The sequence below is a fragment of the Raphanus sativus genome, unplaced genomic scaffold (genome assembly GCF_000801105.2).
Source record: "Raphanus sativus cultivar WK10039 unplaced genomic scaffold, ASM80110v3 Scaffold0875, whole genome shotgun sequence".
In the NCBI taxonomy this organism is placed as follows: domain Eukaryota; kingdom Viridiplantae; phylum Streptophyta; class Magnoliopsida; order Brassicales; family Brassicaceae; genus Raphanus; species Raphanus sativus.
Window position 1 is genome coordinate 963 of NW_026616189.1, and position 27,785 is coordinate 28,747.

Consider the following 27,785-nt stretch of genomic DNA (forward strand, 5'->3'; position numbering starts at 1 on the left):
CCTTGTTGTTTGATGATCGTGAGATATATAACAAACAATAATCAGACTTGAAGTTAATTATGTTGTTTTAGCAAATTGACCTGATCTAAAGACATCAAATTCTAAAATTTGAAAGAGGACAAAAGAGAGTAACGCGTATCTCAAACTTTTGTGTGAAAACTACAATCTGTCTTCTTTTAGGGCATTGAGAAGAAGCCTCAAGCAGCAGCCGACGAGGAATAGCGTTAAGTCGACGTCTTCCTTTTTTTTTCGTAAAGCTATTTCCCTTTATTTTTTTTTAGTTTTAATTTCCTTTTTTTAACTAATCCACAGGGGTGCACCCAAGTTTTGTTCATATAATTAAAGAGATAGGGAAATAAGCATCTCCTCGTAAAACCTAACATCGCCACTTCCTTTCGAAACCTAAATCGACCAGAACAGCATCGATCAATCATGTCTTCTGGTATTCCTGTTCAAGATAGCCAGGAGTTCGTCCGTAGGCAGATGAATTACTGGGAGCAAGTGAGTGAATCAGGGGTAAATCTTTCTTCTTCTTCAATTTATATGTTTGTTTGTTTGTTTGGATATGATCACATTCGGCTGAGACTTTTGAATTTTTTTTTTGTTTGTTTCATAACTAGGGTTTTGATATCGAACATATCTCAGCACCGCCAATGGGACTCTTGACTTACGATTGTGAAGACAAGAGGAATCTGTTTCCTAATCGTCTGTTGGTCAATCTCTACGCTAGACTCGGTATCTATCGTTACAACCTCTCTAAGGTAAATAATAATTTCAGTTTCTTTTCAGTATTTTTGATTAATTTCTTTCTTGATTGATTATGATCATTGATGTATATTTTGTATTTTGTATTCCAGGGAACAAATTTAAAGTTCCACCACCTGACGAAGTTCAACATGACTAATAACTGTATCTCCTCATACCGCATCACTTTGGTTGCTTATGATCCAGTGACCACTTCGCTGGTCACCTTCCTGGTTGGAATCTCTGAGGAGGAATATGCTCGTTTGAATTTGATGCTCTTCATTGCTAGACCTCAAGCTGATAAGCCTCACTGCCAAGAACCAGTTAGGCCAATTGGTATTAGAAACGAACTTAAATTCCTTCTCTCTTTCTTATAATTTTATTAATGTCTTGTATAAAATCTCTGACTCGTAGGTTCCACCATTTATCCCTTGACACCGGATGCATGTGATGACAAGGGATTATTACCTTTCTGGCCGACCAATTTTGAGGATACATCACGTTTCCGCCTGGTACACAATATCACTTTTTTCTTCTCTCTTTCTTGATTTCATTTATTGGCCTTTTGTCAGTCATTTATATGATTTATTGCTTTTGCAGATGAATGAATCAGAGTTGCAAGGCAACGACTGGATTCGTCTATACTTGGAACTTGCTCTTTGTTCAAATGATAGGAACATTCCCGAAGTAAGTTTCTTCTTTTCTTCCATATAGCCAGCCAACAACGAATGAATGTTAGCTAATGTTTTTTTTTTTTTTTTTTTGAAGAGCCATCTCTCCCACCTACAGATTGTGAGAGTTGCAATGGAAAAACCTATTGAGCATGTGGATGCCGCAAGTATCATTTTATACATAACGTTTAAAGGCTTGCCCGTGGCTCGGGTTGGTGAGGATGGTGAGCATGTTGAGCGCAGAGTCATAATTAGAACGTTTGAGGATCCATCTACCGGATACTTCACTCTCATGGGTGGGTTTGGGTTCTCGGTCGGCGAAGACACTAGTCAACGCCGCCCTATGACTCGCCCTCAGAGCATTGAAGATATTTGCGCTGAGCAGAGGAGGTTGCACTTTACGCCTCCCCCATGCCCACCCACCTACATGGCTGATTGGTGGAAATGCTAGATCATTGACCTCTATCAGGTCTCTCTGCTATCGATGCTCGATAATAGTAATAGACTTTGTGTTGTTGGTTTCTTTCCTCATAGTTGTTTTTAAGAATTAAAATCCTTGTTGTATCTAGTTTGACTTCAGCTGACAATGAGTATGGAACTCTCTCATGTCTTTGTTTTCTCATTCTGGTTAGCAACTGTCATTCTTGAATCATTTGTCTTTGCCCACAAAACTCCAAATAAAAGCTACAACGGCTGGAGTTTCGTAAAAGAAGCTGACGTTTAGTTATTATCAACACATGTGTGTGCTGTGAGATTTATTGTAAGAAAGTATACTAGGAATACCAATCAAAAACTGTGCGTCTTTCTGAGATCCATTTATTTGCCTAATCTTGAGTTTCTTGGTTCACAAGCAAGCATATTTTCTTAAGCAATCTCCACACGCCACTTCACCATCTTAAGCTACCCATCATCCTGAACATTCAATCTTCAGATCCATCGGTGCTCATGTTGCGTTGGCTACATCCCAGCCAAGTAGATGTGGCAAAAGAGAGTATATTGGTCAACAACGTGTTCAAAATTTGGATCACAATTATAACGTGGTGATTAGTGAGGGCGGTAAAGATCACATTCGTTGTTGGTCTATATATATGGAAGAAAAGAAGAAACTTGCTTCGGGAATGTTCCTATCATTTGAAAAAAGAGCAAGTTCCAAGTATAGACGAATCCAGTCGTTGCCTTGCAACTCTATTTATAGTAAGAAATAGAAAATGCTATTTTAAATATATTCATTAGAAAAAAAAATTTTGTTTTTCGGTAAAGATAGCATTCTTTTATATTTAGAATAAGAAATAGAAAAGACTATTTTAGAGACCAAACAAACTTTAGTCTTTATTTAAGAAGAAAATAGCAAAATATATTTGAAAGAATGTGAAAATGATAAACGGGAGAAGAAATTAAGATATCAAAAATATATTTCATAGAAAGTGCTCTATGAGTGAATTGGTGGGTTTCAAGATTCTCTTATCCACGATGTAATAAGAAATTAAGATAGTAAAGGAGGAGTCCCAACTTTGTTTGCCTTTATAGATACATCAAATATAAGAGAGTGGTAAAACAAGAATGTAATCATACAACTTTTATACTACAGTTGAGGCAGTTTTTAAATCAAGCCTCAACACTCCAATAGTGCTATTGCCATGTATAAAATGCAAGAACCGAAAAGAAGACTAATGAACAAGTATTAACACCGGCGACCACCTCTGCAATTAAGAGCACCAGCATTAGAGGTAAGGACGCCAACAAGGGATGACGATTTGGCTGCCAAACTTGAAGCTCTAGCGTAGCTGGCTCCACGCCCTGATCCAGAACGTGTGAAGAAAGCACCGTTTAGGAAAAGGTCTCCTTCTGATCTCCAGTTCCAATGCTTCCATTGCCAGTGCCCTGCATAGTCTCTCTTTGTCACCTCTTTAGCAAACCGGTTTCTCGGTGCAAGATATCTGTTTCCTTGGCTGTTGATGGTGGGACTCGCACTACCACCAATTGCATACATCTCCCAGTGTGTGTAGTCATTGTTCACTACATGGAAGTATCCATGCCTACACCTACAATCAAAAAAAAGGTTTCATCCTTCCAATGATTAAGATGATAAATCATTCAAAGTATTGTATAATTGAGAACCATTTGCATAAAATAAATCAATAAAATATAAAATAACATAAAATAATTTGTAGAGATGAGTTCCAACAAGTATGTACCTTGGCATCCTCTGAATAAGACCTCTACCAAAATGGTTATAAGCAATCGTAACCTGCATCACCTTGTCCCTTGTGTAAGTATCACTATGTCCCAACAACATAACCTCGTTATGGTGCGTAAAGTAATTGTTAGAGATAGTAATGGCAGTGGAACCCATAACAGCATCAATAAGCCCATCAGCGCAAGTAGAGAGCGAGTTGTGATCAATCCAAATATGACTCGACCCAAAGATCGAGATCCCATCACCGTCAGCCATCGTCCTCCACCCATAATGCGACGGAGAGCTCCTCACCATAGCGTTACCAGTAGGTTTACAGTCATGAATATGTATCCCATGTATGATAATGTTCGTCACGTACTGTATGGTGATGCATGCACCATTAGCTATGTGTACGTTGACGCCACGGCCATCTATCGTCTTGAAGCTGTTCATGATGAGTTCTTGCTTCAGCGTTATGACCATGTCGCGTTTGAATACGATCCAGAGAGGCTCTTCTTGGATCACGGCGTGACGGAGTGTGCCCGGTTTAGGGTTAACCGGGTTATCGTCGTTAGGGTCGCTCACGACGTAGTAGCGTCCGTCTCTGCCGCCTATTGCGTTGCGTCCGAAACCGATTGCGCAGATGGCGAGGTGTTTTCGCCGGAATTGCCATTTCCGGTCACAACGCCAGCAATCGTCGATTGGGTTACCGGTGGAGCATGAGAAGTAACCTAACCTTCTCCGCACGGTACTGTTACGAATGCTCCTGAAACAAATCAAAACCGGTTTTAGCGAACCAAACTTATCTCAACGTACTATAACCATTAAATTAAATAAAACCGGTCCAATATTTTTGAGTGGGCCATTTAACATGAAACTAAAGGATATCTACGTCGGTGGGCACATTCATACATTTTTAATACATGATGTAAATAATCTTGTAACAAGTTTCACATTATTGGTTATTGTATAACGAGATAAGATTGGAACTATTGAAAAAAAAAAAAAAAAAAGATTGGAACTATTGTTTTTTCTGAGTACAGTAATCATGAAAGAACTGGAAGAACACTACACGAGGCATATGCATGGGCTTGTCGCGATTCACTGCTCCAAAAGATTAGGTGTTTGTTGGAACATTTACACATGTTTTTTGTTACAAAACAAAAACATTACATATGTTCTTCTGGACCAATGTGTCCATAGGATTTTCGCAAGCAATTATATTTACTACATGCGTTTTCTTATATTTACCATTACATTTTATTTCTATTTTTCAACTATATGTTATGGTGCATTGCATTTAATGAGAAAATGGCACCCAGATCCAACTCAACTAAATGAGCTCAAGTATATGATGTTTGATGTTTTGGTTCACCCAGAGAAATAGTGAAGTCTGAAACGCCCAGTAAGAGTAAGTATAAAGAATTTATATTAACTACTAAAGTACTTACCCACAGTCATTCTATCTTTCACTTCTCATATTGATAGATAGTTTACACACTAGATCGTTATCTCTAAATGTATCTATATGGCCAAAAAAAAAACATATTCCATTCGTTTTTTTTCCTCTGAATGGGAACCAAGAAGTGAGATACATTTAGAGATAACGATCTCTACAAAGAAAGTACTTCTAGTTTTTTCGTCTGAAAATACTTAAACTAAAACTAAAACTAACTACAAAGCAAACTTTAAGATAGGATAAAACGAATACAAATCCTAAATATTTTCCGGAAAATTAAAACCCTGTCATTTTTAGTAAAGTTATCTAGTTAAAAACAGTTAAATTGAATAAATAGAAATCTTTATCTTTTGTAAAATGAAAAGAAAAAAAAAAGATAAAAGAAAAAGTGGGAAAAGGAATAGAATCGAGGTCTGGTGGTTGGCCCTATGGATTGAACCCTTTGACCAGAATTTATAAAAATTCTTACACAAGCACCATGTGAGCTCTGCTCCACATAAATACAAGTTACCTGTTTTTTTTTAATTCTCATTTATTTTATTTCTTAACTATTTACAAAAGAAGATCACAGGAATCTATCCAACCAGACGTCACGAGATACTGGTCCTTTAAGAGTTAAGTTTAATTTATTGTTTTACCAACTACCCAATCGCAATAGATCAAACAGATGTACTTACTGTTTAATTAGCAAACATACATTACATTATCACACTATCCTAATAAAGCAAAAATTAAAAAAATGCAAGCAACAGAAATACTCACATGTCCACCATGGCAGCTACTTCGTCTGGATTCTCAACTGCATGTTCATGCCATGTTTCATTGGACCTGAAACACAATTAATTAGTTTACTATATTAAAAACAAAACTACAATTACTATCTCTAAACCCGAAATGAAACAATTCTATCTCATTAAGCAATATACTAAACCTTACTAATCACCACTAGTGTTGGCGTGTTGCATTATTAATAACACCACTCTTTTGTTCGAGCACAGGGATCTGTTCATTGTCAATAAAAAGATCCGAAACTACAATAATTTGAGATCCATAATACACAAATCAAGTAATACTGATCTGTAATTCAAAGAAGAAAAATGCTTTCTTCTTTCATCATAGATTCTGAGTTGCTTCTGAAGTTTCAATGCTATGTTCTATCAACCAGATCACGTAAAACAGTTGACTCCAAACTGAACTAAGAACATTCCATATAATAAGCAATTAATCGATGATACCTGGTGGAATCGACACCAGCAAAAAGCATTGATAGGAGTAATGCAGAAGCAAAGAGGACAAGTACTTTCGTGATAGCCATTGTTATTGCTCTGCTCTTTTGTGTTTATCTGTCTCTGTTCGAGCCAGAGGCTTTGTCGGTCTGTTCTGTTGGAAGAAGAAGAAACGAAGGAAGAAGAAGTATGAAAAGATTTTAAGAAAGGCTCTAGTGGGAGGAGTTATTATATAAGAGAAATTGTGCGTGACATGGCTTAATTAATTGAGTATTCAGAACATAAAACTCATAGTGGATTTGACATAAAAAAATTCACCATAGTGTTAAAGAGTTATTGTTTCACATTTATAACGCCCAAGGTTGAAAATATAGGTGATGCGACAAGAGACAAACAAACAAGAAGATATGTTGTACAGACTCGTTTTTTTTCTTTCAATAAAAGCTGCAATTCTAATGAGAATAAATACTATTTATGCAATTATTTTATATTTTCCATATTGTGTACTTGATAAGAAAACAATATATGCTTCACATATCATACATACATTTCAGAATTAACAAAATGTATAGTTCTATTGTCAGAAAGCTAAAAACTTTAGTTCACAACATTAGATGATGGGTTCAAAACTCTGCAATTAGAATTCAGATGTGGGGAAACAAATTTAATATTAACAAAAAGCTGACAAACAACCTAATTATTTAGAATATATATTGTATCCTGAATCTGTGGAAATAACTTGTTTTTTTAATGTTTTTTAAAATCAGAATTTCGAAAATTTGATGATACTTATAATTACGGATGCACCACTTTTTTTTTTGTAGGGCCTAATCTTATCCAAATTTTAACTGAACAAAACAAATCTCGTTTTTTTTCTACTTTGCATCTTTTTTTTATTGGGTCAAATTTCTACTTTGCATCTTTCATCTCCAACTGCTACTTTAAATTTTCTCACTGGGCATCTCTCTCTATCACGTGCGGTACCAGGTGGATCACGTGCCGAGCGGCTGGTCATTCCTACACGTTCTACTCTTAAATGGTGTCCACGTCATTGTTTAACATATAATAAATGTATATATCTGTTCGTCGGCGGCGAATGTCCGGAAAACACGCCGGTGATTAGCTCAATGTGGCAGATTACATAAACTAGCCAATCAATGTTGCGTGTGTAACCTTGAAGACCCAATCATCAATGTTTGTATATATTTTCTACTGTTTTTTCTAAGACCACGTTAAATTCGGCCACTGTTTATTGATGCCAAGAAAGAAAAAGTTAAACAAATTAAAGGAAAAGTTATATTCAGCAGCTAAAATAATATATTAATATGTCACAATTATATAAAATAATATATATATATATATTGTTACTGTATATTATATACATTTTATTATACTGATTGTCGACAAAGAACTTTATCAATTGAAAATAGGATAAACAACTTTATAATCAATTCTATAATATATTACTTATTTGCACCCAAAAAATCTACGATAAACAGTTTTACAAGTATTATATCCACAAGAAGTATTTTTGTCTTTAGTTCGCGAAATTATGGTGAATGACTATATTTGCACCACATTAAAGATCTTCAGAAAACTTTCGACCATTAATATGCTAAAAATGGTTTCTTCTAAGTTCTATTAGTCAAACTTCATAACTGAACTGATGTAGAAGAAGCACTGGAAACATCTAATTCACAATTGGACCAAACGGACTTCTACATTTGCTATTATAAATAAATTGCACAATGGTATGTAAAAGGTATGGTATATTATTATGCGAAGTCTTATATCCATTAAGGTCCACGCAAACAATTTGGATGCCTGAAAAGTTTATATCATGTTTCGTCAAAATGTGATGTGGATGTTCGTATTTATAATGTAAGTATTATAAAAATTAAGAGTGATTTATTTTCCCTGTATGGTTGTATGTCATTTTCTGTTTAAATAACACACATATATATATTTAATGTTAAAATTTTATGTAGAAGATTTATTTCAAAAGTTTTATCTAACATTTTATACAAAATATTTTTATTTTTGGTTTTTATTTCATTTTCGTGAAAGAAATTTGGATGGGCTGCTAACATGTACGATACCAAGTACATATCGAGAAGCAACAGATTTGGATCTAAATAGTTACAGCACAGTTTTGATGATTTCAGATCTCTTCCACCACTCGATGTACAATAAAAAATCGTAAGAAAGCTGTATATGATCACTATGATTGAATACTGTCAGAAACCAATGATATTTTTTATAACGATCAGAAACCAATGAAATGCATGATAATATATAGATTATCACAATCTCTGACAAGTTTTTTTGCTAACGATCCTTAAGAAGTTTAGCGTAACTTAGAACATTAACATATATATGTTTTGGGGTCATTGTAGATTTTCTTTAATTTGAACCAAGTCAAGCAGTAGCTTTTAGTTTTTAAACACAAAACAAATATACCCTTGTTTCAAAAAATGTAAGTTATAGAATTTTCACACCTATTAAATACTGATTATTAATGACTATTTCCTATAATTTTAACCAATTTAATTTCAATAAACACAATTTTTTTCAAGTTTACAATTTACTATTAAGTAATGTATTGAATTTTTTTAAAAAGTTGAAATATTTTTTTCTAAAATATGAATTCTTTGGAACAGAGGGATTAGTAGTTTGATTACAGTTAGCGGCAGGTACTATTTATTGTTTTATTTTTATATGGTTAAATATCATATCATTAATAATTTACAGAAAATGTTTTTAAAAAACTATAGAATATATATATATCTATCTAAACAAGTTCAAATTTACGCTCACACAATCAGTTGATTCATTAATTTCCACATGTTGGACAATGGACAGTGATTAGGCTTCCAGACTGACCAACATTAACCAACAAAGACAATAGTATTAATGTTCAATGCTATTACAAAAAAAAATATTGACTTCGGCCAACCACGGATTATGTCATGTGCGAATGTTTTTCATTAACATTTTCTGATTCTTTTTCTTCATTCAATAGTAAATTACTTGATAATAATAATTAACAGCTAAAGTCATCAAGTTATAGGTCTTACATGGTCTTACATTGTCCGGTGTCCACATGAAAACTATTATCTTCTATTCAATGATGATCAGCTTCTCCATGTGGGCATTATAATCATATACATCCACGTTAGGGCGAATCTCATGCAGAGTAAGAAACATATATGCGACTAGAAGTGTGTCAAGTGTGTGAACATCAATGTACTCTGTGAAATGTGGGCACAGACGATATATTTTCCCACTGATCTAACACCCTTACATTACAAATGGAGGGATAGATCAAGACACTGATCTTTACCGTTCTCACTAGTCACCACGTTACAGTTATGATCCAAAACTTGAACAAGTTGTTGACCAAAATACTCTCCTGTACCATCTCTACTTCGGTGGGATGTATCCAACGCGACATGATCACCGTTGGATCTGAAGATTGGGTGGTCAGAATGAGCAGCTGAAAAGCAGCCAAAGGAGGTAGAAGATGGGTAGCTTAAGATGGTCAAGTGATGTGGAGAAGGAGAAGAAAAGAATAGAGGTAGCGTGTGAAGAAAGTCATTGTTGTTGATGAAATCATTAGCCCTTTTGGCTCTTCTCGCAGCTGTTCGCTCCTTCTTGTGGGCGTTCTGGTGCCCTCCTAGGGCTTGTGAACTCTGGAACTTTCTAGAACAGAAGAGGCAGGGGAAAACTCTGGAAGATATGTCTTCGTCTCTCTTGTTCTGTTCTTCTTCCTCCTCTTCTACTTGATGGTGATGCTGATCATCTTCCATTTTTATCTTTACACACCAAAAAGGATACTAAACATAAGATCAACTTCCAGAGAGTGCTAAAACAACATGGACAACCAAATCATAATGAGAAGGATATGACTATTTATATACCTTGAGCTAACGACTAAGAGAGAGAGAGAGAGAGAGAATGTGTCTGCTATGTGCTTGAGAAGGTGAGTTTATAAGGGCAATGTAGAAGAAGAGAAGTCAAGTTAATTAAGATGGTGTTTGAAGAGAGTTGGAATATATGAAGAATATGAAACTGAGTGGATTCATTAGTGCTGTTACTATTAAGTGTTCTGTTCTGTTGCAGAGAACCAACTTTGGGAGCAGGTTCTTTTACCCATATGGGCTTTGGGAACAGAGAAGATAAGAGAGTCAGAGAGAAAAGAGAATGCGTAAACAGTGGTGCATGTTGTTAAGAAGAAGAATGATTGGTGAGAAAGAAAGAGACTTCTGAACTGGGAAATGGAACTTCTTTTTCCTGTGTTGAGATTGGCAGTTTTGTTTGCTTTACTTCTTCTTTAAATTGAGCTCTTGCTTGGCATAATAAGAAAGTTCCTCTTATGTCAATGTTGGCATTGTCTTTAATGAACTTAAGACTCCTTCATTTGTCTTTTAATTTGCAACATATATAAGGATCATAAAATTATATCCTTTGAACAAGTGTCACTGAGATACATCAAGGACATTAATCTATTAAACAAGGACTAGAAGTCTAGAATCCTGATGCCAAATATGTGTATGAAAAAGGAAGGATGCTCCATAACTTGATAAGCAAATGGGTAAACTGTGATAATGGGTCCTGCCTGCCTGACTGACTGATAGCACCGCCCACTTCTCCTTGCAACTTGTCTCCACACCTAGTTGGCAACTTCTCATTCACCCAACAAAATGTAGTAAGCTACCGGGCTTTATGTTTATGGATTTATCTCGGCCCATTTAGCTTTGCCCTTGTATATATATTATCTGTCCCCCATTTTAGAATTAGAACATTTGTCAATAACAATGAATCTAAAACAAGGTCCAAGTGCGACAAATCCTTGAAGTTACACTTGTAGAAATCTTGTACCTTTTATGAAACTTTTCTTTGTAATAGATATAACAAAAATAAAGTTAAGTAACAATACCGTTAGAAGCAAGAAAGAAAGAGAAGGGTAGGTAGCGTGAGACGATGAAGAAAAGACATTTAAGAGGAGGTTAGGTAAGAAGAGTGGTGGAGGAACAAAAGAGTATGTGAGTAAGTGTTAAACGCCAAAGCCACGTTACTTCTTTTTCTGTCTCTCTTTTGTTTTGTTGGTTAAATTTAATTTTGAACATTTGGTGTGGTAGCTACTACTACTAGCTACCATCTTCTATTCTCTCAACATCTGCATATTTGTTCAACATTGTCTACATATATATATACCTATCTTTTGTAACTCTTAGTTAAAGTAGAAAGGGTCTTTTACTAAGCTCACTCATCACGTCCGGTAATTTTCTCAAGCTCTCTCTTATTGTTTTTAATTTGTTTGCTAAGAATGTAAAAATATCATTTGAAGAAATGAACTGCTTAGGTATTAGAAAATGCGATTACAAATCATAAAATCTCACTCTCTCTCTTATGTTATTACAATTCTTGAATCAAGCAATCTTTGCACACTATCATGGGAAGCTAGCTCCATGACTATGTTCTGTTTGTATCCCAAAACTGATGCATGTTTTGAGATGGTATATTCTATTCGTAAAGCTATTTTTTGGCGTCAGTCCATTTTAAGTTTTTTTTTCCTAAACAAACCAGAACTCTTTCCTTGGTCAATCAATCTAGTAAAAAACATGATGTCGTTCCCTTCTTTCTATTCAAAACGGCGTGTCGTTTTCATTTTATTTTCCTACGTGGCTGATGGTTTGGTGCTCATTGACGTGTCTGATGCCCGTCTCACTAGTAACGGCGTGAGTTTCTGTGGGGGAGAAAAAAGAAAGAAAAAAACATGAAAAAAGAGACGGACCACCTAACTGTAACGCCGTTAACTTTCTTTTGTACCAAACGACAAGACAAGGTTGGCAAATGACACCGAGCCATTCAGACCAGAGTGGGCAGAACAATCAAGGGATCCTGAAGCCTTCATATACACTCGGAGAAGTCTTCTCTGTTTATTTTCCCAGAAAGTTTTCTCCTTTTTTTTTTTGAATTAAGCTCCAAACACAAGTTCTTAGCTTTCACAGTGAGAGAGAGATGGAGAAAGCCACTGAAAGACAGAAGATTTTGCTTCGTCATCTCAATCCACTTCCTTCTTCTCCTTCTCTTCCTCGTATTAATGATAATAAACCTACTCTTCTCTCCGTAAGTTTAGTTTCAGAGGATCTTCGAGCTTCCTTGATTGCGTTCACATTTTACATTAAAGAGTAAAAAGACTAGATTTTGAAACTGTTGCTGAAAGAAACATGTTTTATTAGGCTGTGAACTGTGCTGCTGAGCTTTCCCCAATGGCTGCTTTTGGAGACGACGTTGTGATCGTTGCGTAAGTCAACTAACTAACACACCCCCACACACCCTTTTGAAGTTACTTCAACAACATTCTTGATTCTTCCTTGATCTCTTTTTCAGGGCATATCGCACTGCCATCTGCAAAGCTAAACGCGGAGGGTTTAAAGACACTCTCCCAGATGATCTTCTAGCTTCTGTTCTCAAGGTAAAACCTTGTTTGTACACTGAAGTTAGTATCTTGTCTTTATGCTTTTGTTTCTTTCATTAGGCTGTGGTGGAAAGGACATCTTTGGATCCAAGTGAAGTTGGGGATATCGTTGTTGGTACCGTTATAGCTCCCGGTTCTCAGAGAGCCATGGAGTGTAGAGTAGCTGCTTACTTTGCTGGCTTTCCTGGTAAACTTAAAACCTGATTCTTTCTTTCTTACAGCAATAAACATTTGTTGTTGATGATTGATAACTAAACCTCTGTTTCGCCCTTTCTTTCACGAGCTAGACTCCGTGCCTATTAGAACTGTCAACAGACAATGCTCCTCAGGACTACAAGCAGTTGCTGATGTTGCTGCTTCCATCAGAGCTGGATATTACGACATTGGTACTAACAAGACTTACCTTTTTGTAGTCTAGGCTAGGTTGTCTCTCTCTCACAGCTTTGTCTATGTTGTTAACTGCACAGGTATTGGTGCTGGAGTGGAGTCAATGTCAGTTGATCATACTGCTGGAGGCGGCTTTCACACCACAAACCCGAGGGTACATTATCTCAATGAATTGTATTATAAAAGTCACTTAACAATCAACAAGGAGAGTTTTGTGATGGGAACAGGCACAAGAGTTTCCTGGAGCTCGTGACTGCTTGCTTCCAATGGGTATTACTTCTGAAAACGTTGCAGAAAGATACGGTATCACAAGACAAGAGCAGGACATGGCTGCGGTTAGCTATTTTTGTTCTCTTTCTACTCACTCTTGTCTCTCATATTCTCATACTGATTTAGTAAACAAAAACAGGTGGAGTCTCACAAGCGTGCTGCAGCTGCAAACGCTTCTGGTAAACTCAAGGATGAGATAGTACCAGTTGCTACTAAGGTAGAAACAAGAAGCTCCAAACTTCCTTTTTTGGTTAGAGATGTCTCTAATGAACGATTGTTCTTGAGACAGATTGTTGACCCCGTGACAAAAGCAGAGAAGCCAATTGTTGTTTCTGTTGATGATGGTGTACGTCCAAACTCAAACATGGCTGATTTGGCAAAGCTGAAGACAGTCTTTAAACCTGATGGTTCAACCACAGCAGGTGAGAAAGAACATTCCACCTTTTATTGACATTAAGTCTGATAATAGATTGAAGCATTTAATATGTTTGTGTTTGTGTGTGTATTGACTAGGTAATGCTAGTCAGATTAGTGATGGTGCTGGAGCCGTACTGCTAATGAAGAGGAGCTTGGCGATGAAGAAGGGACTTCCCATTCTTGGAGTATTCAGGTGAATGACTACACAAACTTGTCAACATTTTTGACGGTTCAAGAAACATGATGTCAAAAACAATGCAGGAGCTTTGCTGTTACTGGTGTGGATCCGGCTGTAATGGGTATTGGTCCAGCTTATGCCATTCCTGCTGCAGCAAACCTAGCAGGACTCAAAGTTAGCGACATTGATCTATTTGAGATCAATGAGGTAGTAAAAGAATGTTTCACATTGTCTTTTCTGTTTCAGACTAATCATACTTACTCTGAATAGCTATTGATAAACCGTTAAAACAGGCATTTGCATCTCAGTATGTGTACTGTTGCAAGAAGCTAGAGCTGGATGTGAATAAGGTCAATGTTAATGGAGGAGCCATTGCTATTGGCCATCCTCTTGGTGCTACAGGTTACTACTACTCCCACAAAGCTTCTCTTACTATGTAACATGAAGTATTGAGTACAAAGCTAATAGAGTCCAATCTCTATGTTTAGGAGCTCGATGCGTTGCAACATTGCTGCACGAGATGAAACGGAGAGGGAAAGACTGCCGCTTTGGAGTTATTTCAATGTGCATAGGTAATACATATTAGAGTTTTCTAAGACTTAAACTGGCTCAATGTTTACACTTAAATTAATGATGGTACATTGTGAATGCAACAGGTACTGGTATGGGAGCTGCGGCAGTTTTTGAGAGAGGAGACTCTGTTGATGACTTATCTAATGCACGTGTGGAGGCTAATGGGAGTGGTCATTAGAACACAAAGTTGAATACAGAGAAGCAATGAAGGCATTAAGTCAAATAAAAAAAGTGTGAAGTTTAAGCTATTTCACGTTGTTGAACAATGAACAATTTGTAATTCCGAATTCAAAATGTATCAACTAGTACTTGTGGGTGAGCCAAAGAGTTAAATACTAAAATCCAAAGTAACATCTTTCCTCACACAAGTCTTTAACATACTAATCAATCCTCTTCCCATATCTTATTCTGCATCTTCTGGAGCTCCACCAGGCACCAACTGCAACACAACATTTTCAATACAGGTTTCTTAGCATTTGACTGGTTAATGTCATCAAAGTTGCATACAATTGTCAAAGTATAAACGAGTAACAAATAAAAAAAAACAAGGAGCTTTGACTTACAATGGCGATGTTGTTGCCATTGAGCAGAATCTGATCAAGCTTAGTGACCCGACTTCCTTCTGCTGTAATCTCACTGCACAGATTGACATGCTTAGTTAGAGAGACGCACGCTGATTAGTCAAGAAAATGGCAACACCACGAATCCACAAAGCAGAAAGGTCTAATCCATGTCTAAAGCAAAAAAAGACCTGATCTTCAAGTCCTCTTAAAATGTCATTCTTCAGCAAAGCAATAAACTTTTTAACGGAAACTAATAAACTAGAATGCTTATGAATCAGTTCAACGTCAGTAATGAAACTTGACACTGAACTTAGTACTGGAGAACCCCTAAACACACACACACAAATGTTCCAGTCTAGAGCAAAAAGATCCGATCTTTCATGTCATTCTTCAGAAAAGCAATGAACTTTAATGGAAACTAACAAAGTATAATGCTTTTTTGGACTCAGTTCAATATGCAATCAACTTAGAACAGGAGAAACCCTAAGTGAGAGACTTACTATTCGGTGACATCCTCAAGGACCATGTTGACGTAAACGTCGAAGCCTTTGAGAACACCAACGAGCTCCTTATCTCCTTTCATTATCACCCTTATCTTCGATCCTATGCACCTGTCGATTAGCTCTGCACCACCAAATAAATTGGGGGGGCCAAAATCTTCAGATCTCAGTTATTCGATTTAGGGTTTCTGTGTAAAAGCGACAAGCAAGAGTGGATGGATTACCTGATGGAAGAAGCTGCGACGGATTGTTGCTCGCCATTTACGAAGAATAGAGTAGAGAAAGAAAGCGTTTCGATTTGCTCTGCTCTGCTCTGTTCTTTGTTTAAGCTTTTCTTTTTCTCGACTTTGGATTTTAGGTTATTTTTAGACGAGGAGGACGATCGCATAGTGTTTTTACTTTCAAGAAATATGTGAGAAGGTCCTCAGACTATCTATTGTTTTGCAAGATCGACCTTCAACTATAGAAACTTATATATTCAACCTTCAATCTAATTTAAGGAAAATAGGGTTGGAAGCAATGTTCTGAAAACGGGATACCCATCCGGTACTGATTGACTGGTTAGATTGGTTTAATCGATCTCGGTTTCTATTTAAAAATAAATAAATATTTAATATAGACCTAAAAATAACTCTACATGTGATACACTTTTTATTCTCTTTTATTAACTAGAAAAATAAAAATAAATATATATCTAAGTAAATATATATATACAGTACACAAGTGGATACTATTGTAAGAGAAAATAACTAGAATAGCACTAAGTCAAGTTTTTGTCACAAAAATAGCATCAAAAAAAGAAAATGACCAAAAAAAAGTTTTATTGAAGGGTAAATATGTATTTATAATCTTTGGGTTAATTAATATAAGACTTAGGATTTAGAGTTAAGGGCTAGGGTTTTAGGTAGAGAAATTGCCAAAAATACCATTTTCATAGTACCACTTTTCATGTTTACACTAACCACTTTTACCACTACTTTTAATGAAGGGTTTAGAATTGAAGGTTTAGGATTTAGGGTTTAGATTTAATGTTTTAGGGTTTAAGGTATATAGTTTAGGGTTTAGAGTTGAGGATTTAGGGTTTAGAGTTGAGGATTTAGGGTTTAGAGTTTAGACTTTAGGGTTTAGGGTTTAGGATATTGAATTTAGGGTATATAGTTTAGGGTTTAGTGTTTAGAGTTGAAGATTTTGGGTTTAGAGTTTAGAATTGGAGGTTTAGTATTTAGAATTTGGGATTAGAATTTTGAAAAGCATATAAATACAAATATATAAGAGTTTTTACCATTTTAATAAATAAGGTATTTTTGAAAATGTGTCTTTAGTGGTGGTAAAGATGAATAATGGTACATTGAAAATGGTATTTTTGAAAATTCCCCTTTTAGGTATGTGTTCAAAATTTTAAAAATAAAAAAAAATATTAAAATTTTCAAAATAAAAAGGTGCTATTTTGATCATTTTATTTTTGAGTGCTATTTTTGTGACAAAAACTTAAAAAGTGCTATTTTGGTCATTTGCCCTAAATTAAAATTGATAGAAACACTTGATTGATCTTTCAAATTATTGTATCTAATTATTTTTACAACTAAATCTCAAATTTTATGAACGTGGCAAAATAATAATAGTATATGAGAACTAAAAGTATTTTTAATTTTACATTATTTTTTTAAGAAATTAAATTAAATAGAAAACCAATTCAGTATTTAAAATCAAAATATTGATTATGAAATATGTTGGTTTCTTAGATCAGGTTTTGAAGTTGATATGGTCTTATTGAAGTTACTAGATTTACTGGTTTTAGCTGTTTTACTGATTTTTTTTAAATACGGATTTTAAACTGAATCAACTTCGTTTCTTTTATCATGGTAGAAACGGTTTTGACGTTTTCAAAATACGGGTTTAAAAATATAATAATTGTAATAAGAAATTAGTGTAAAGAAAAAAACTAAAAGCTGTTATGTGACAAAGATAAACTCATCATCATCTCCATTTTATTTCCAAGTCGATCAAATTCTTCTTGATACAATAAATAAAAAAGTCTTAGTAATTATTGAAAGAAGATGACGGGACCCAAATCAAATTTAAGTGGAAGTTTGTTAAAAATTGACCCTTCTAACACGTTTAACAAGTCTCAATATACTCCAAAGCAGATTCTTTTTTCAGTTCCTAACGTTTACAATGAATTAATCGTGAACAACTCAGTGAGTGAGATCCGGGACAGTATGTTTTGTGCGCCACATCATGATGAGCTCACTTCAACAAGACGCCTTTTGACGAGCTTTCTCTATTGTTGTGTCAAAAGATTTTTGTAGCCAAATTGGTATTATTCATATGTAATGCGTTAGTTATCTTCATAAGCTTAATCCTACCAACCCAAGTATAGGTAACCTTCAACTAGGCATCCGTCTAAGCTGCAGGGAACTTGGACAAAGCCTTTGTTCACCGTATGAAATTCTTCTCACGATCCATTTGGAGCTGGAATCCTCTGGAAAAGACCGTTCAGAATGGCTAGCTCTATCATCTCGCGCAAATGGTAAAACTCGATTTAAAAATGAGCAGATTAAAAGAGTTAAGACTCTGCTGCAGGTATATACATGTGCTGAAACTGTTCAGACTCAAAAGAATTAAGATTCCTACAAATATAACTTGGTTTCCCTGGGCTGCTCGAATGAATCCTCAATCAAGGAATCTTCATCGTGTCACGGTGCCAGAATATATGGAGGATGGCACCTCCGAGATAACTATCATGGTTTGCAAAATCAAAACGAATATGCAATAGGTCAGTTTACTCGTTGCTTAGTCCCCTTCGGGTGGTCTTGTATACTCTGTTCTCAACAGATTATAGGGTAGGAAATGTGAAATTCTCGTCAAAAAGATTGGTGATTTCTCATATATATTTCACATACCTGATGAGACTATTAAAAAATGGATTCTCACTCGCGGCTTATGACATGCGAATGACTGCATCTTATTTGTTGCCCCATGGATCCCTGCAAACTCTTCAACGCAATCTGAAATCACTTCCATTCCGGTTTGGATTACACTTTAAAACATCCCTAGCTATCTTTGCTCCATCTATTCATTTAATAATAAAATATACTATATAATATGAATGATATAATATAGAAATTTATAAATTTTACATTAAGAACTGAAAACATTATATATTGACAAAATACTTTAGAACATAAAATATTAAATAATGGAGGAAGTAATAAATTAGTGTGAAAATATTAAAATTAAAATGTGACAATGATCGATAAACTCTCCTTCATCTACATTTTCTTTCCATGTCGATCAAATACTTTCTTGATGTAATAAATAGAAGAAAAAAACATTCCAAGTATAACGGGACCCAAACCAAAATAAGTCAGTCTGAGTTTGGTAACAATCGGCCCATTTAACACGTTTATCAAGTCTCAAGTTACTCAAATGCAGATCCTTTTGTCATTTCCTAACATTTATAGTGTATTAATCGTGCTCGGTGAGTGAGAAACCGGGACAGTGTGTGTTAGTGCGCCACATGGTGAGCTCACTTTAACAAGCATCTTTTTGGCGAGCTTTCTCTATTATGTTAAAAGATTTTGGCATTGAAATTGGTATGTAGTGTGTTGTTATCTTACCCTACCAAACGTAAATGAAAAGACGACTATAGATGAAAGATAGTGATACAAGTTAATTAATTCAATCCGGGTTCTCGGCCTCGAAGATTATTCAACTAGAAGGTGAATAAACTGCTGTGAACAGAAGCGAATTAACTTTGAAAAATGTAAAAAGCAAAATGTATTGAAACAAATATCTGTTTATAATTTTTTATTATTGTATGAATATATAATTTTACAAATTTTTAGGTTCATATTTATAACAGCTTCAAAAATTATTTCTCTCCCTATAAAAACAAATATTTATGGGTTTATTTGCGAGATGTCTAAGTTTGATATGTTAATTAGGTGCAGACTATTGATTTTAACATAATGTAATAACTAACATTTATATCAATTATTATCCGGTTTTGCTCATTTTTCCTATAATCATCCAGTGACTTTTGTCTTGTTAGAGATGATGTGGCCAAAATAAATATATGGTGAATGAGAAACTTATGTATGATGGTAACTAAATAAGATGTGGTCAATATTTAATGCACACTATTAACAACGACAGTACCAAAATCATCCACACCACTGTCTTACCTCTAATTAGTAAATATATATCCTAATCAAGAAACTATAAACCAAATATAATCTATAATTTTTTATTATATATTTAAAATTTATCATCCATAATATAAAACATACATATTAAACTTTATCCATCCACTCAAATATTAGTCTCTAGACAAATCATCTAGTTACTAAATTTAAATTCAAATAACTGAATTATAAATCCAAATAAAATTTATATAAAATGCTGCCAATTTTCTCAACGTAACCACATAGTATAGAAACTTTATAAATGGTATATAAGGATTAATCCAGACCCAACTTCTAAATACTAAACCCTAAATTGTGACACATTTACTTCATTCACCGTCGTTATTCTTTCTATCAATAATTCAGGGGACTTGAGTACCATTTATGGTAACCTTACATATATAGCTACATTAAAGAATACATACTATATCGTACCATTCTAAACCCTAAACCCAAACTCACAATTTAAATCGTCCAACTATTCAAAACTAAACCTAACCCCCCTCCCCCCCTTTGGATTAGTGAACCCGTGGGAAAATATTTACAGTGTATGTAGTGAAATGGTATAATAACTAAAGTAACAAATACTATTTCATATAATATTCTGTTTGGAGTCTTCCTTTGTAATAGGTGTAACATTTCGCTGACTGGGAAAAATATCATAAATTATTATACCATATCCTAATATGAACATGTCATATATTTGGAAAACTATACCCCCTATGGATTAGTGAACTCATGGATATATATTTATGTTTTATGTATATTAAATGGTATAGTAACAATTAAAATACTATTTCCTAATAGTATTCTATTTAGAGTCCAATGAATAATATATATCATCTTATGTTATGACATCTTCTATGGTGCCCCCAAATATGAAATGCCAATCTCTAATGGGTTTCCAAAGTCTCATATTTCGTAATTTAATAATTCTTTTTTTTTCTACACCCAAACTCCCAAATTAAATCTTCTCCACTTTTCAAAACTAAACCCTAATCCCCTCTATGGATTAGTGAACACATGAGCAAATATTTAAGTTATATGGAGCTTAAATGGTATATTGTCTAATGAATAGAATATTATTTCATATAGTATTCCACTTGGAATCCTCCTGTGTTATAAACTACATATCCTAAACTTTAAACACAAATCTCAAAATCTAATACTGGCCTCAAATTCACCTTTATTACTCTAAATACTAAACCTTAATCACTAATTAGTAAACCCTAAAATCAATTATAAACTCTAAATCCAGATGATAAAACTATATCCTAACCCGAAAATGTCGACCCACATCTGAGATATAACAATTTCCCCTGTTTTCAAATATTGACAGTCAGTCATCAGATTATTACATTTTTACAAAATAGTATATAAATATGTCTCAAATAGTATGGTAATCTTACAAAAATAGCTGCATTACAAAATAAATAGTATACTATTTCGTTCTCAGAATATAGTATAGAATGCGAGTTCATCTTCTTCAGTTCTTCTTTTTTCAAACGTGCTGATACACTTTCATTTCGTTCATCTTCGTTATTCTTCACTACCATATAAAGATCATTTTTATCTCCTTTTCTTTCTTCGACACATAAACGTTTCTACTGGTCCTCCATCGTAATTCTTCACCATTGAATCACTAAAACATAAACAAAACAGAGTAAAAAAACAGAACAAAAACAGAAATAAATTATAAGAACAGAAACATAAACACAATATAAAAATAAAAACAAAAACAAGTATAGAAACAAAAATAAAAACAGAGTAAAAAGCGTGATGTCACCTCATTCTCTACGGTGTCATCTTCTCCTCCAAATTCAATTTAGTACGCCCAGAATATTTATTTCTTCCGGTGTTTGAGATAAACTGGTGTGTGTTTGTACATATGAAGAAGAAACAAAGATGTGGTGAAAAGAGGAAGAAGAAGAGAAAATGTGTATCAAGGGTGGCCACACTTTATTATATTGTTTATTGAATATTTATTTTAATAAATAATTCTCAGCAGGTCACACAGATCACAATTGAAGGATAATATGGCAATTATGTATATTGTGCACAGTATATATCGATTTTTTAGGAATTTTAGATAGTGAACTAATTATCTTTTGTTTGAAGGTTATAGAGCCCAATTTCCCAATATTTATCTAGAAAAAAAATTTCAAAACCAAAAAATATACGAATGTTTGGGTTTTACTGGTGCACACAGATGCAACATAAACAAAATGTTTCCAAGGAATCGAACAAGTTATATGTATTAAAATGCAACCATCCACACTCAAAGGAATGGACCAAAGTTTCTTAATATAAAGACAAAGATAATATTAATTAATAGCTAAGTATGCAGAACTTGAATAGACCTAAGCAACCAAATCAATCTTGAATCGTGCTCAGAAACCGTCCAAATTCATGTGATTTTCTCCCCTAATCTCGGATCCATATATATAATATTCAAGTATTATTAGGGGAAGACTAAACGTAATTAAGAATAAGAACTTACCTGTCAGTGTTTTGCATGTTTATATTCCATTGATTAGAAATATGCAAAAGTATCATTGAGCCAAACACAGGATGCTACGTAGAGATACTGTCATTTAGTTAGATGGGTATTTTGCATTTTTTCTAGGTTAAGCGATTTTTTCGGTAAATACTCCCTTATTGTTATTATCCTTACTATGATATTTCACAAAATCCAAAAGAGTGATGGCTGAGTGTTTGTGGTCCCATGTCATATCAGTATGAACAGCGATTCGTCTGGTGTAAGCGGCAACTCTTGTTAACTAGTGTATACTGCATCCCATACTGTCCACATTCATTGAAATTCTACGTATAAAACTTCTTAGAGTGATTTGATGATGATGGGGATCCGATGATGATGTGATTATTTATTTATTTTTTTTGAGAAAATGATGTGATTATTTATCCTTTTCATTTTAAGATTACAATCCTCTGACCTCTCACTAGACGTAAGAAGCTTTGTCGTGTTTACAGTCGCCGGCCGATGGGGTGGGCTCCCTTAGCCACCGTCGGTCCGGTTTCCTGTCTCCTTTTTTCGGTTTTCTTCTTAGTTATATTATCGGTTCGGTGTTATCCGACCTTTTGACTCCGGCGGTGTTCTTTCTTGACGGTCGTCCGGCTTTACTTCTGGTGTCGCCATCTTCTTTACGGTGTGGACGGCCGGTTCTCTGTGGTTCTCTGGTATCCTCGAAGACTTACTTCCAGGAAGAGATCTCGAATCCATTCGATGATGCTCTCTGATGGAAGGAGTGGTATTGCTGAAGATTGGATGCGGAATCGCCGCATGCCAAAGGTTTGGTCCGGTGAAGAGCCGTTCAGTTCTTAGCGGTCTTCAGTCGGAGTTGAGTAGCTGAAGAAACCCGATACCTCCAATACTGTCGTTGGAGGTGGGTTGTCGTTGGCGTTGAGGACGGAGATGGGATCTCCGATTTGGATCCAGTGGATGACGGGAACTGGTGACCGGTCATCTTCACCGGCTTGTTTTTTCGGTTCCGATGCGAAGTGAAGGGACGCGTGGGTTGCGTGGAGTAGGAAACGAACACGTGGACAGTTACTTGGCATGGATCTTGCACGCGTGGAGACGTGGACGCCGCTTAATTCTCGGATGGGCCTGATGGCCCAGTTTGTCTCTCTTAGTTGCCTGTTCTGGGTTTGTGTTTTTGTTCTTGGGTTTGTATATATCTGTTTCGGTTTGAACTAGGCTCAGTTTTTTGGGCTTGGCTTTAATAATATTATCCTTTAGATGGCAAAAAAAATTTATCCTTTTCATTTTATTATAGCTAATTATTGATGTGGTAACCACTTAGATATTTTAATAATTTATCCTTTGAAATGTTTCAATGGTTCATAAGACGATGAATCATTGACCCTATTTAGAATATATTTTTGGAATATTTATGTAAATGATAATGAAGATTGAAAATGCCCTGCACCACTCGGCATGGAATCAACTTATTAGTTATGAGTACTGTATGCCTTTACAGTAACACATTTATGTGATTTAAATATGACACCTTAAAGAAATAGTGACATCATTAAAAAAACTAGAAATCTAAAGCCTAAACACTGAAATCAGTGATAGACAAGATAATAAGCACATGAAGATGAAGTTATTAATCTATTAGTATATACGAACATGTAGACTTAATTACATGCATATATAAAACATTAGGAACGTGTCATTTACATTACTTTTTTTTTGCTAAACTTAATATGCACATCTACATTTAGACATTATATATGTGTTTTAGATGTTATGAAACTAGTCAACTTATACAGTAAAACTTTAATATGAATTACAATGTATAAAAATCTGATTAAAATTCATTTGGCACATCACACATGTCATAAGTTGGTACTCCAATAAATTATAAAAATGACACGCGTAGTACTATATTGCAACACACCCATTTAACTTCACATATAAGTGTTGTTAAATGTCGCAAAAGGTTAACGGAAAATAAAATATTGTTGTAGAAGAAGATACTCTTTCTTGTAAGTTTTTGGAAGGAAGCGAGTATAGAGGAAGAGACCGACAATAACGTGAGGCAACTAACCAAGAACATAAAAAGAAAAAAAGAAAGAACATCGATAGATTCTGTATTCACTGTACATAGTTATTGATGATATATATGCAACGAAAATATATAATCTTTTGGCGGTTAATAACCTAAATTATACTAATAAAAAGTATATATAAAATGAGAGAGAGAGAGAGTAGCAATGGTAAAATGACACACGTTTAGCTCGTTCACCTACGTGGTAAGAAGTCTCCAGGTGATGTGGCAGATTCTGTGAACATAGACAACATGCTGTCCAGATTCATGTGCTATAGTTACAAACATACGCATATAAACACACATAGTTCAGAAGTTGTCTCTCACAGCCTGTCTATAAAGACATTTGCATACTTAATTATTCAGAGAGAGAGAGAGAGAGAGAGAGAGAGAGAGAGAGAAGCTTTCCAAGAAGATGAAGAATGATAATACCAACTCAGCAAGAAGCAATCTGGTGAAAGATAATGAACTGTTTCATGTGATTCACAAAGTCCCTTGTGGAGATACTCCCTATGTCAAAGCCAAACATGCTCAGGTACATATTCTTCTTCTTCTTAGTTTCTTTTGTGTGAATCATTTTAACAATCTTTCATGTATTAATTTAAAAAAAAATCTTTCATGTATGATAGTTTATGTTAATTTTATTTACTGTTTAATGGGTTTTAATGGAAATTAGTATAAGTACATATATACATTTTTAGGGTAAATTGAATTTGGTGTAATCTGGATTGGATGATGCTGTCTTTTTATTTATTGTTTGCCTGAAATTTCTTACAAAAGAGAGAAATAATTATAGATAATCCTTTTAAGATGTTTTGCCGAGACTTTTTTTGAAGAAGACATTGTTTAAATAACTCAACTTGATCGATTAAGCAAAAAGAAGCAAGTTTGCTAGATTTAATCAAAATTATGCATCACACTTATTCCAGTTATATTTTAAGTTCCCTTATTTGTTTGTTAGCTGATTATGCAATAGAACCAAAATAATTTGTTATGATGTATAGAAAGTAGATGTTGACGTGTGCATATGAGAGTCGTTGGTTGCACCAAACGGTCCTGATTCTCGCAATAATTTTCGCGTTTACTTTTCCTTAGAATGGTGCAAAAAGACTTCTTGGGTTCACTCCCTAGGGTGAACTTTTAGGTTCACTCCCTAGGGTGAACCTTTAGGTTCACCAACCAATAGGAATCAAGTATTTTTTATTTAATATTTTTTAAAAAGGAAACAAAATCTTGTTAAATTATATTATGTTTTAAAATAAATAACTAAAAATAAATAAAAATAGTAGTAATTGAAAAAAGTTTTTTTTTTTAATTTTTAAAACTATGATTCATCCAAACGGTTTAGAGTTTACCCAAGGGTTCCGGATTTCCCAAAGGTTTAGGGTTTAGGGTTTAGGGTTTAGTATTTAGTATTTAGGGTTTAGTATTTAGTGTTTAGGGTTTAGTATTTTGGGTTTAGAGTTTTTATTAAAAAACATTTTTGCAATTACAACTGTTTTTATCTATTTTTAGCTATTTATTTGAAAACATAATATAATTTAACAATATTTTGTTTTCTTTTTTTAAATATATTAAATATAAAATACTTGAATCCTATTGGTTGGTGAACCTAAAGGTTCACCCTAGGGGGTGAACCCAAGAATAACTCGTGCAAAAAAGTCTTTAACGTCCCAAAGAATATTCTTCTCAACAATTTTATATTGGCCCATCATCTAATACTTTTGATAGGCATTCTTTTCTAACACACTTGATTATATATTAATGGGGAGTGAGATTATTAATAACTAAACATGTAACCCTGTTGGTTGCAGTTGATAGAGAAGAACCCGGAGATGGCAATAGTGTGGTTTTGGAAAGCCATAAACACAGGAGACAGAGTAGACAGTGCTCTCAAGGACATGGCTGTCGTAATGAAACAACTTGACCGTTCCGAAGAAGCTATCGAAGCCATTAAATCCTTTCGTCCTCGTTGTTCCAAGAACTCTCAAGATTCCCTAGACAATGTCCTAATCGACCTATACAAGGTCTTACTATGACCATACACTTATCTACTTGCACTCTAATCTAACATGCAAGTAAACTAGACCATGAATACATTGACCGCAGTGTGATACACATAAAAACTGTATGTTCTGTTAGCATAACACTCACGTGGGGTGTTTTCTTACAACGAACAGAAGTGCGGGAGAATGGAGGAGCAAGTTGAGCTGTTGAAGAGGAAGCTAAGGCAGATCTATCAAGGAGAGGCTTTCAACGGCAAACCCACCAAGACCGCTAGATCCCATGGCAAGAAGTTTCAAGTGACCGTTCAACAAGAAATCGCAAGATTATTGGTACTTACAATACTCTTGTTTTCAAGGCTGAGCCATAAACATTTTTAAGTTAATTTTAAGATATTTTTTTTCGCAATTTAGAGATAATGTAAACTATGTATAATAGCTCTTTAAAATTTGTGTCTAACTATGCTTCGCAATAGACTGATCGATTTACTTGGAATAAATATACAGGGGAACTTGGGATGGGCATATATGCAACAAGCCAAGTACTTATCCGCAGAAGCGGTATACAGAAAAGCTCAGATGGTTGAGCCAGACGCTAACAAATCTTGCAACCTAGCGATGTGCCTTATCAAACAAGGCAGGTTTGAAGAGGGAAGAGCACTTCTTGACGATGTATTTGCGTCTAGGGTTTTGGGTGCAGATGATTGTAGAACAAGGCAACGAGCTGATGAGCTGATGAGTGAGCTAGAGGCTTCGTTGCCTCGTCGGCTTGATGCTGAGATGGAGGATGTCTTGGGAAATATCTTGGACGATGACTTTGTTCTTGGGCTTGAAGAGATGACAGCCAGTAATTATAGATCTAAGAGGCTCCCAATCTTTGAACAGATCTCTTCTTTTAGAAATCAATTAGTTTGCTAATGATTTGAATTTTATGTTTCTGTTTATCATATAGTTCATGTGTTCATAGTTTTGATGGGTTATAAGACGCCTGTGTTACGTTTTCTTATGTAAATTTGTATATGCAACAACAATAAAAATGTCATGTTGGTAACTAAGATTATCAACAATAGTTTCACAACATTCAAGATCATTCACGTCATATTCTCTTTCTTCCACATTGTATTCTACCTAATAATTCAACATCCATGGTTGTGTTGAAAAAAACTCAACATCATACCTTACAATTTTTTCTTTCACATTTTTGTTTCTATATGTTTTTAGTTACATATTAACAATTGTTGATTAAAATTAGATTAAAATAGTTAAAGAATTAAACAATTTTTAAAAATAATTTTGCTATCTTTTTTTTTATAATTTTAATAAAACAACTATTAAAGACGATAAAAAGAGAGTTATTACAAAAACTGAAAATG

General features: G+C 34.7%; 6 protein-coding genes across 7 annotated transcripts; 3 read left to right on the top strand and 3 right to left on the bottom strand.

Moving 5' to 3' along the window:
* The first annotated feature begins 313 nt into the window (after positions 1 to 313).
* LOC130503236 (UPF0725 protein At3g19520-like) lies at positions 314 to 2,447 on the top strand. Its single transcript, XM_056997917.1, has 6 exons — positions 314 to 516; positions 621 to 761; positions 858 to 1,080; positions 1,159 to 1,256; positions 1,345 to 1,431; positions 1,513 to 2,447. Exons 1-6 carry the CDS (start codon positions 433 to 435, stop codon positions 1,864 to 1,866), a joined length of 987 nt encoding a protein of 328 aa, XP_056853897.1. The 5' UTR covers positions 314 to 432; the 3' UTR covers positions 1,867 to 2,447.
* Positions 2,448 to 2,912: 465 nt separating this feature from the next.
* LOC108812690 (probable pectate lyase 20) lies at positions 2,913 to 6,544 on the bottom strand. Its single transcript, XM_018585020.2, has 4 exons — positions 6,286 to 6,544; positions 5,813 to 5,878; positions 3,611 to 4,357; positions 2,913 to 3,457 (listed from the first exon to the last, which is right to left on the bottom strand). The coding sequence occupies exons 1-4, from the start codon at positions 6,363 to 6,365 to the stop codon at positions 3,097 to 3,099; spliced, it is 1,254 nt and encodes a 417-aa protein (XP_018440522.1). The 5' UTR covers positions 6,366 to 6,544; the 3' UTR covers positions 2,913 to 3,096.
* Positions 6,545 to 9,364: 2,820 nt separating this feature from the next.
* Positions 9,365 to 10,088, bottom strand: LOC108807914 (protein LATE FLOWERING-like). The gene has a single exon (XM_018580137.2). It carries the CDS (start codon positions 10,083 to 10,085, stop codon positions 9,582 to 9,584), a length of 504 nt encoding a protein of 167 aa, XP_018435639.2. The 5' UTR covers positions 10,086 to 10,088; the 3' UTR covers positions 9,365 to 9,581.
* Positions 10,089 to 11,414: 1,326 nt separating this feature from the next.
* LOC130503234 (3-ketoacyl-CoA thiolase 5, peroxisomal) lies at positions 11,415 to 14,904 on the top strand. Of its 2 annotated transcripts, none has more exons than XM_056997915.1 (14): positions 11,415 to 11,557; positions 12,522 to 12,586; positions 12,673 to 12,757; positions 12,821 to 12,947; positions 13,048 to 13,146; positions 13,228 to 13,301; positions 13,375 to 13,482; positions 13,557 to 13,634; positions 13,707 to 13,839; positions 13,931 to 14,027; positions 14,096 to 14,219; positions 14,306 to 14,414; positions 14,501 to 14,584; positions 14,669 to 14,904. In XM_056997915.1, the coding sequence occupies exons 2-14, from the start codon at positions 12,552 to 12,554 to the stop codon at positions 14,761 to 14,763; spliced, it is 1,248 nt and encodes a 415-aa protein (XP_056853895.1). In that variant the 5' UTR covers positions 11,415 to 11,557; positions 12,522 to 12,551; the 3' UTR covers positions 14,764 to 14,904. The 2 variants fall into 2 exon arrangements, with proteins under 2 accessions (XP_056853895.1, XP_056853894.1); XM_056997914.1 differs by lacking the exon at positions 11,415 to 11,557 and adding an exon at positions 11,848 to 12,408.
* On the bottom strand, positions 14,791 to 16,032 carry LOC130503235 (sm-like protein LSM5). The gene is made up of 4 exons (XM_056997916.1): positions 15,873 to 16,032; positions 15,649 to 15,772; positions 15,149 to 15,221; positions 14,791 to 15,024 (listed from the first exon to the last, which is right to left on the bottom strand). Exons 1-4 carry the CDS (start codon positions 15,907 to 15,909, stop codon positions 14,989 to 14,991), a joined length of 270 nt encoding a protein of 89 aa, XP_056853896.1. The 5' UTR covers positions 15,910 to 16,032; the 3' UTR covers positions 14,791 to 14,988.
* Positions 16,033 to 24,754: 8,722 nt separating this feature from the next.
* LOC108809528 (protein SULFUR DEFICIENCY-INDUCED 1) lies at positions 24,755 to 27,418 on the top strand. The gene is made up of 4 exons (XM_056997918.1): positions 24,755 to 24,944; positions 26,224 to 26,436; positions 26,590 to 26,745; positions 26,920 to 27,418. The coding sequence occupies exons 1-4, from the start codon at positions 24,825 to 24,827 to the stop codon at positions 27,328 to 27,330; spliced, it is 900 nt and encodes a 299-aa protein (XP_056853898.1). The 5' UTR covers positions 24,755 to 24,824; the 3' UTR covers positions 27,331 to 27,418.
* The last annotated feature ends 367 nt before the right edge of the window (positions 27,419 to 27,785 follow it).

Bases quoted from the DNA above. Each gene is read 5' to 3' on its own strand.
- LOC130503234 (XM_056997914.1), top strand. From the start codon at position 12,301: ATGGAGAAAGCCACTGAAAGACAGAAGATTTTGCTTCGTCATCTCAAT. The intron at 13,147-13,227 runs GTACTAACAAGA...TTAACTGCACAG, and splicing joins AGCTGGATATTACGACATTG to GTATTGGTGCTGGAGTGGAG. The intron at 14,415-14,500 runs GTTACTACTACT...CTCTATGTTTAG, and splicing joins CCATCCTCTTGGTGCTACAG to GAGCTCGATGCGTTGCAACA.
- LOC108812690 (XM_018585020.2), bottom strand. From the start codon at position 6,365: ATGGCTATCACGAAAGTACTTGTCCTCTTTGCTTCTGCATTACTCCTA. The intron at 5,879-6,285 runs GTATCATCGATT...ATTGTGTTTCAG, and splicing joins GCTGGTGTCGATTCCACCAG to GTCCAATGAAACATGGCATG. The intron at 3,458-3,610 runs GTACATACTTGT...TTTTGATTGTAG, and splicing joins CTTATTCAGAGGATGCCAAG to GTGTAGGCATGGATACTTCC.
- LOC108809528 (XM_056997918.1), top strand. From the start codon at position 24,825: ATGAAGAATGATAATACCAACTCAGCAAGAAGCAATCTGGTGAAAGAT. The intron at 24,945-26,223 runs GTACATATTCTT...TGTTGGTTGCAG, and splicing joins TCAAAGCCAAACATGCTCAG to TTGATAGAGAAGAACCCGGA. The intron at 26,437-26,589 runs GTCTTACTATGA...TACAACGAACAG, and splicing joins TCCTAATCGACCTATACAAG to AAGTGCGGGAGAATGGAGGA.
- LOC108807914 (XM_018580137.2), bottom strand. From the start codon at position 10,085: ATGGAAGATGATCAGCATCACCATCAAGTAGAAGAGGAGGAAGAAGAA.
- LOC130503236 (XM_056997917.1), top strand. From the start codon at position 433: ATGTCTTCTGGTATTCCTGTTCAAGATAGCCAGGAGTTCGTCCGTAGG. The intron at 517-620 runs GTAAATCTTTCT...TTTCATAACTAG, and splicing joins AGCAAGTGAGTGAATCAGGG to GGTTTTGATATCGAACATAT. The intron at 762-857 runs GTAAATAATAAT...TTTGTATTCCAG, and splicing joins ATCGTTACAACCTCTCTAAG to GGAACAAATTTAAAGTTCCA.
- LOC130503235 (XM_056997916.1), bottom strand. From the start codon at position 15,909: ATGGCGAGCAACAATCCGTCGCAGCTTCTTCCATCAG. The intron at 15,773-15,872 runs GTAATCCATCCA...TTGGTGGTGCAG, and splicing joins GTCGCAGCTTCTTCCATCAG to AGCTAATCGACAGGTGCATA. The intron at 15,222-15,648 runs GTAAGTCTCTCA...CAATCTGTGCAG, and splicing joins CTTGAGGATGTCACCGAATA to TGAGATTACAGCAGAAGGAA.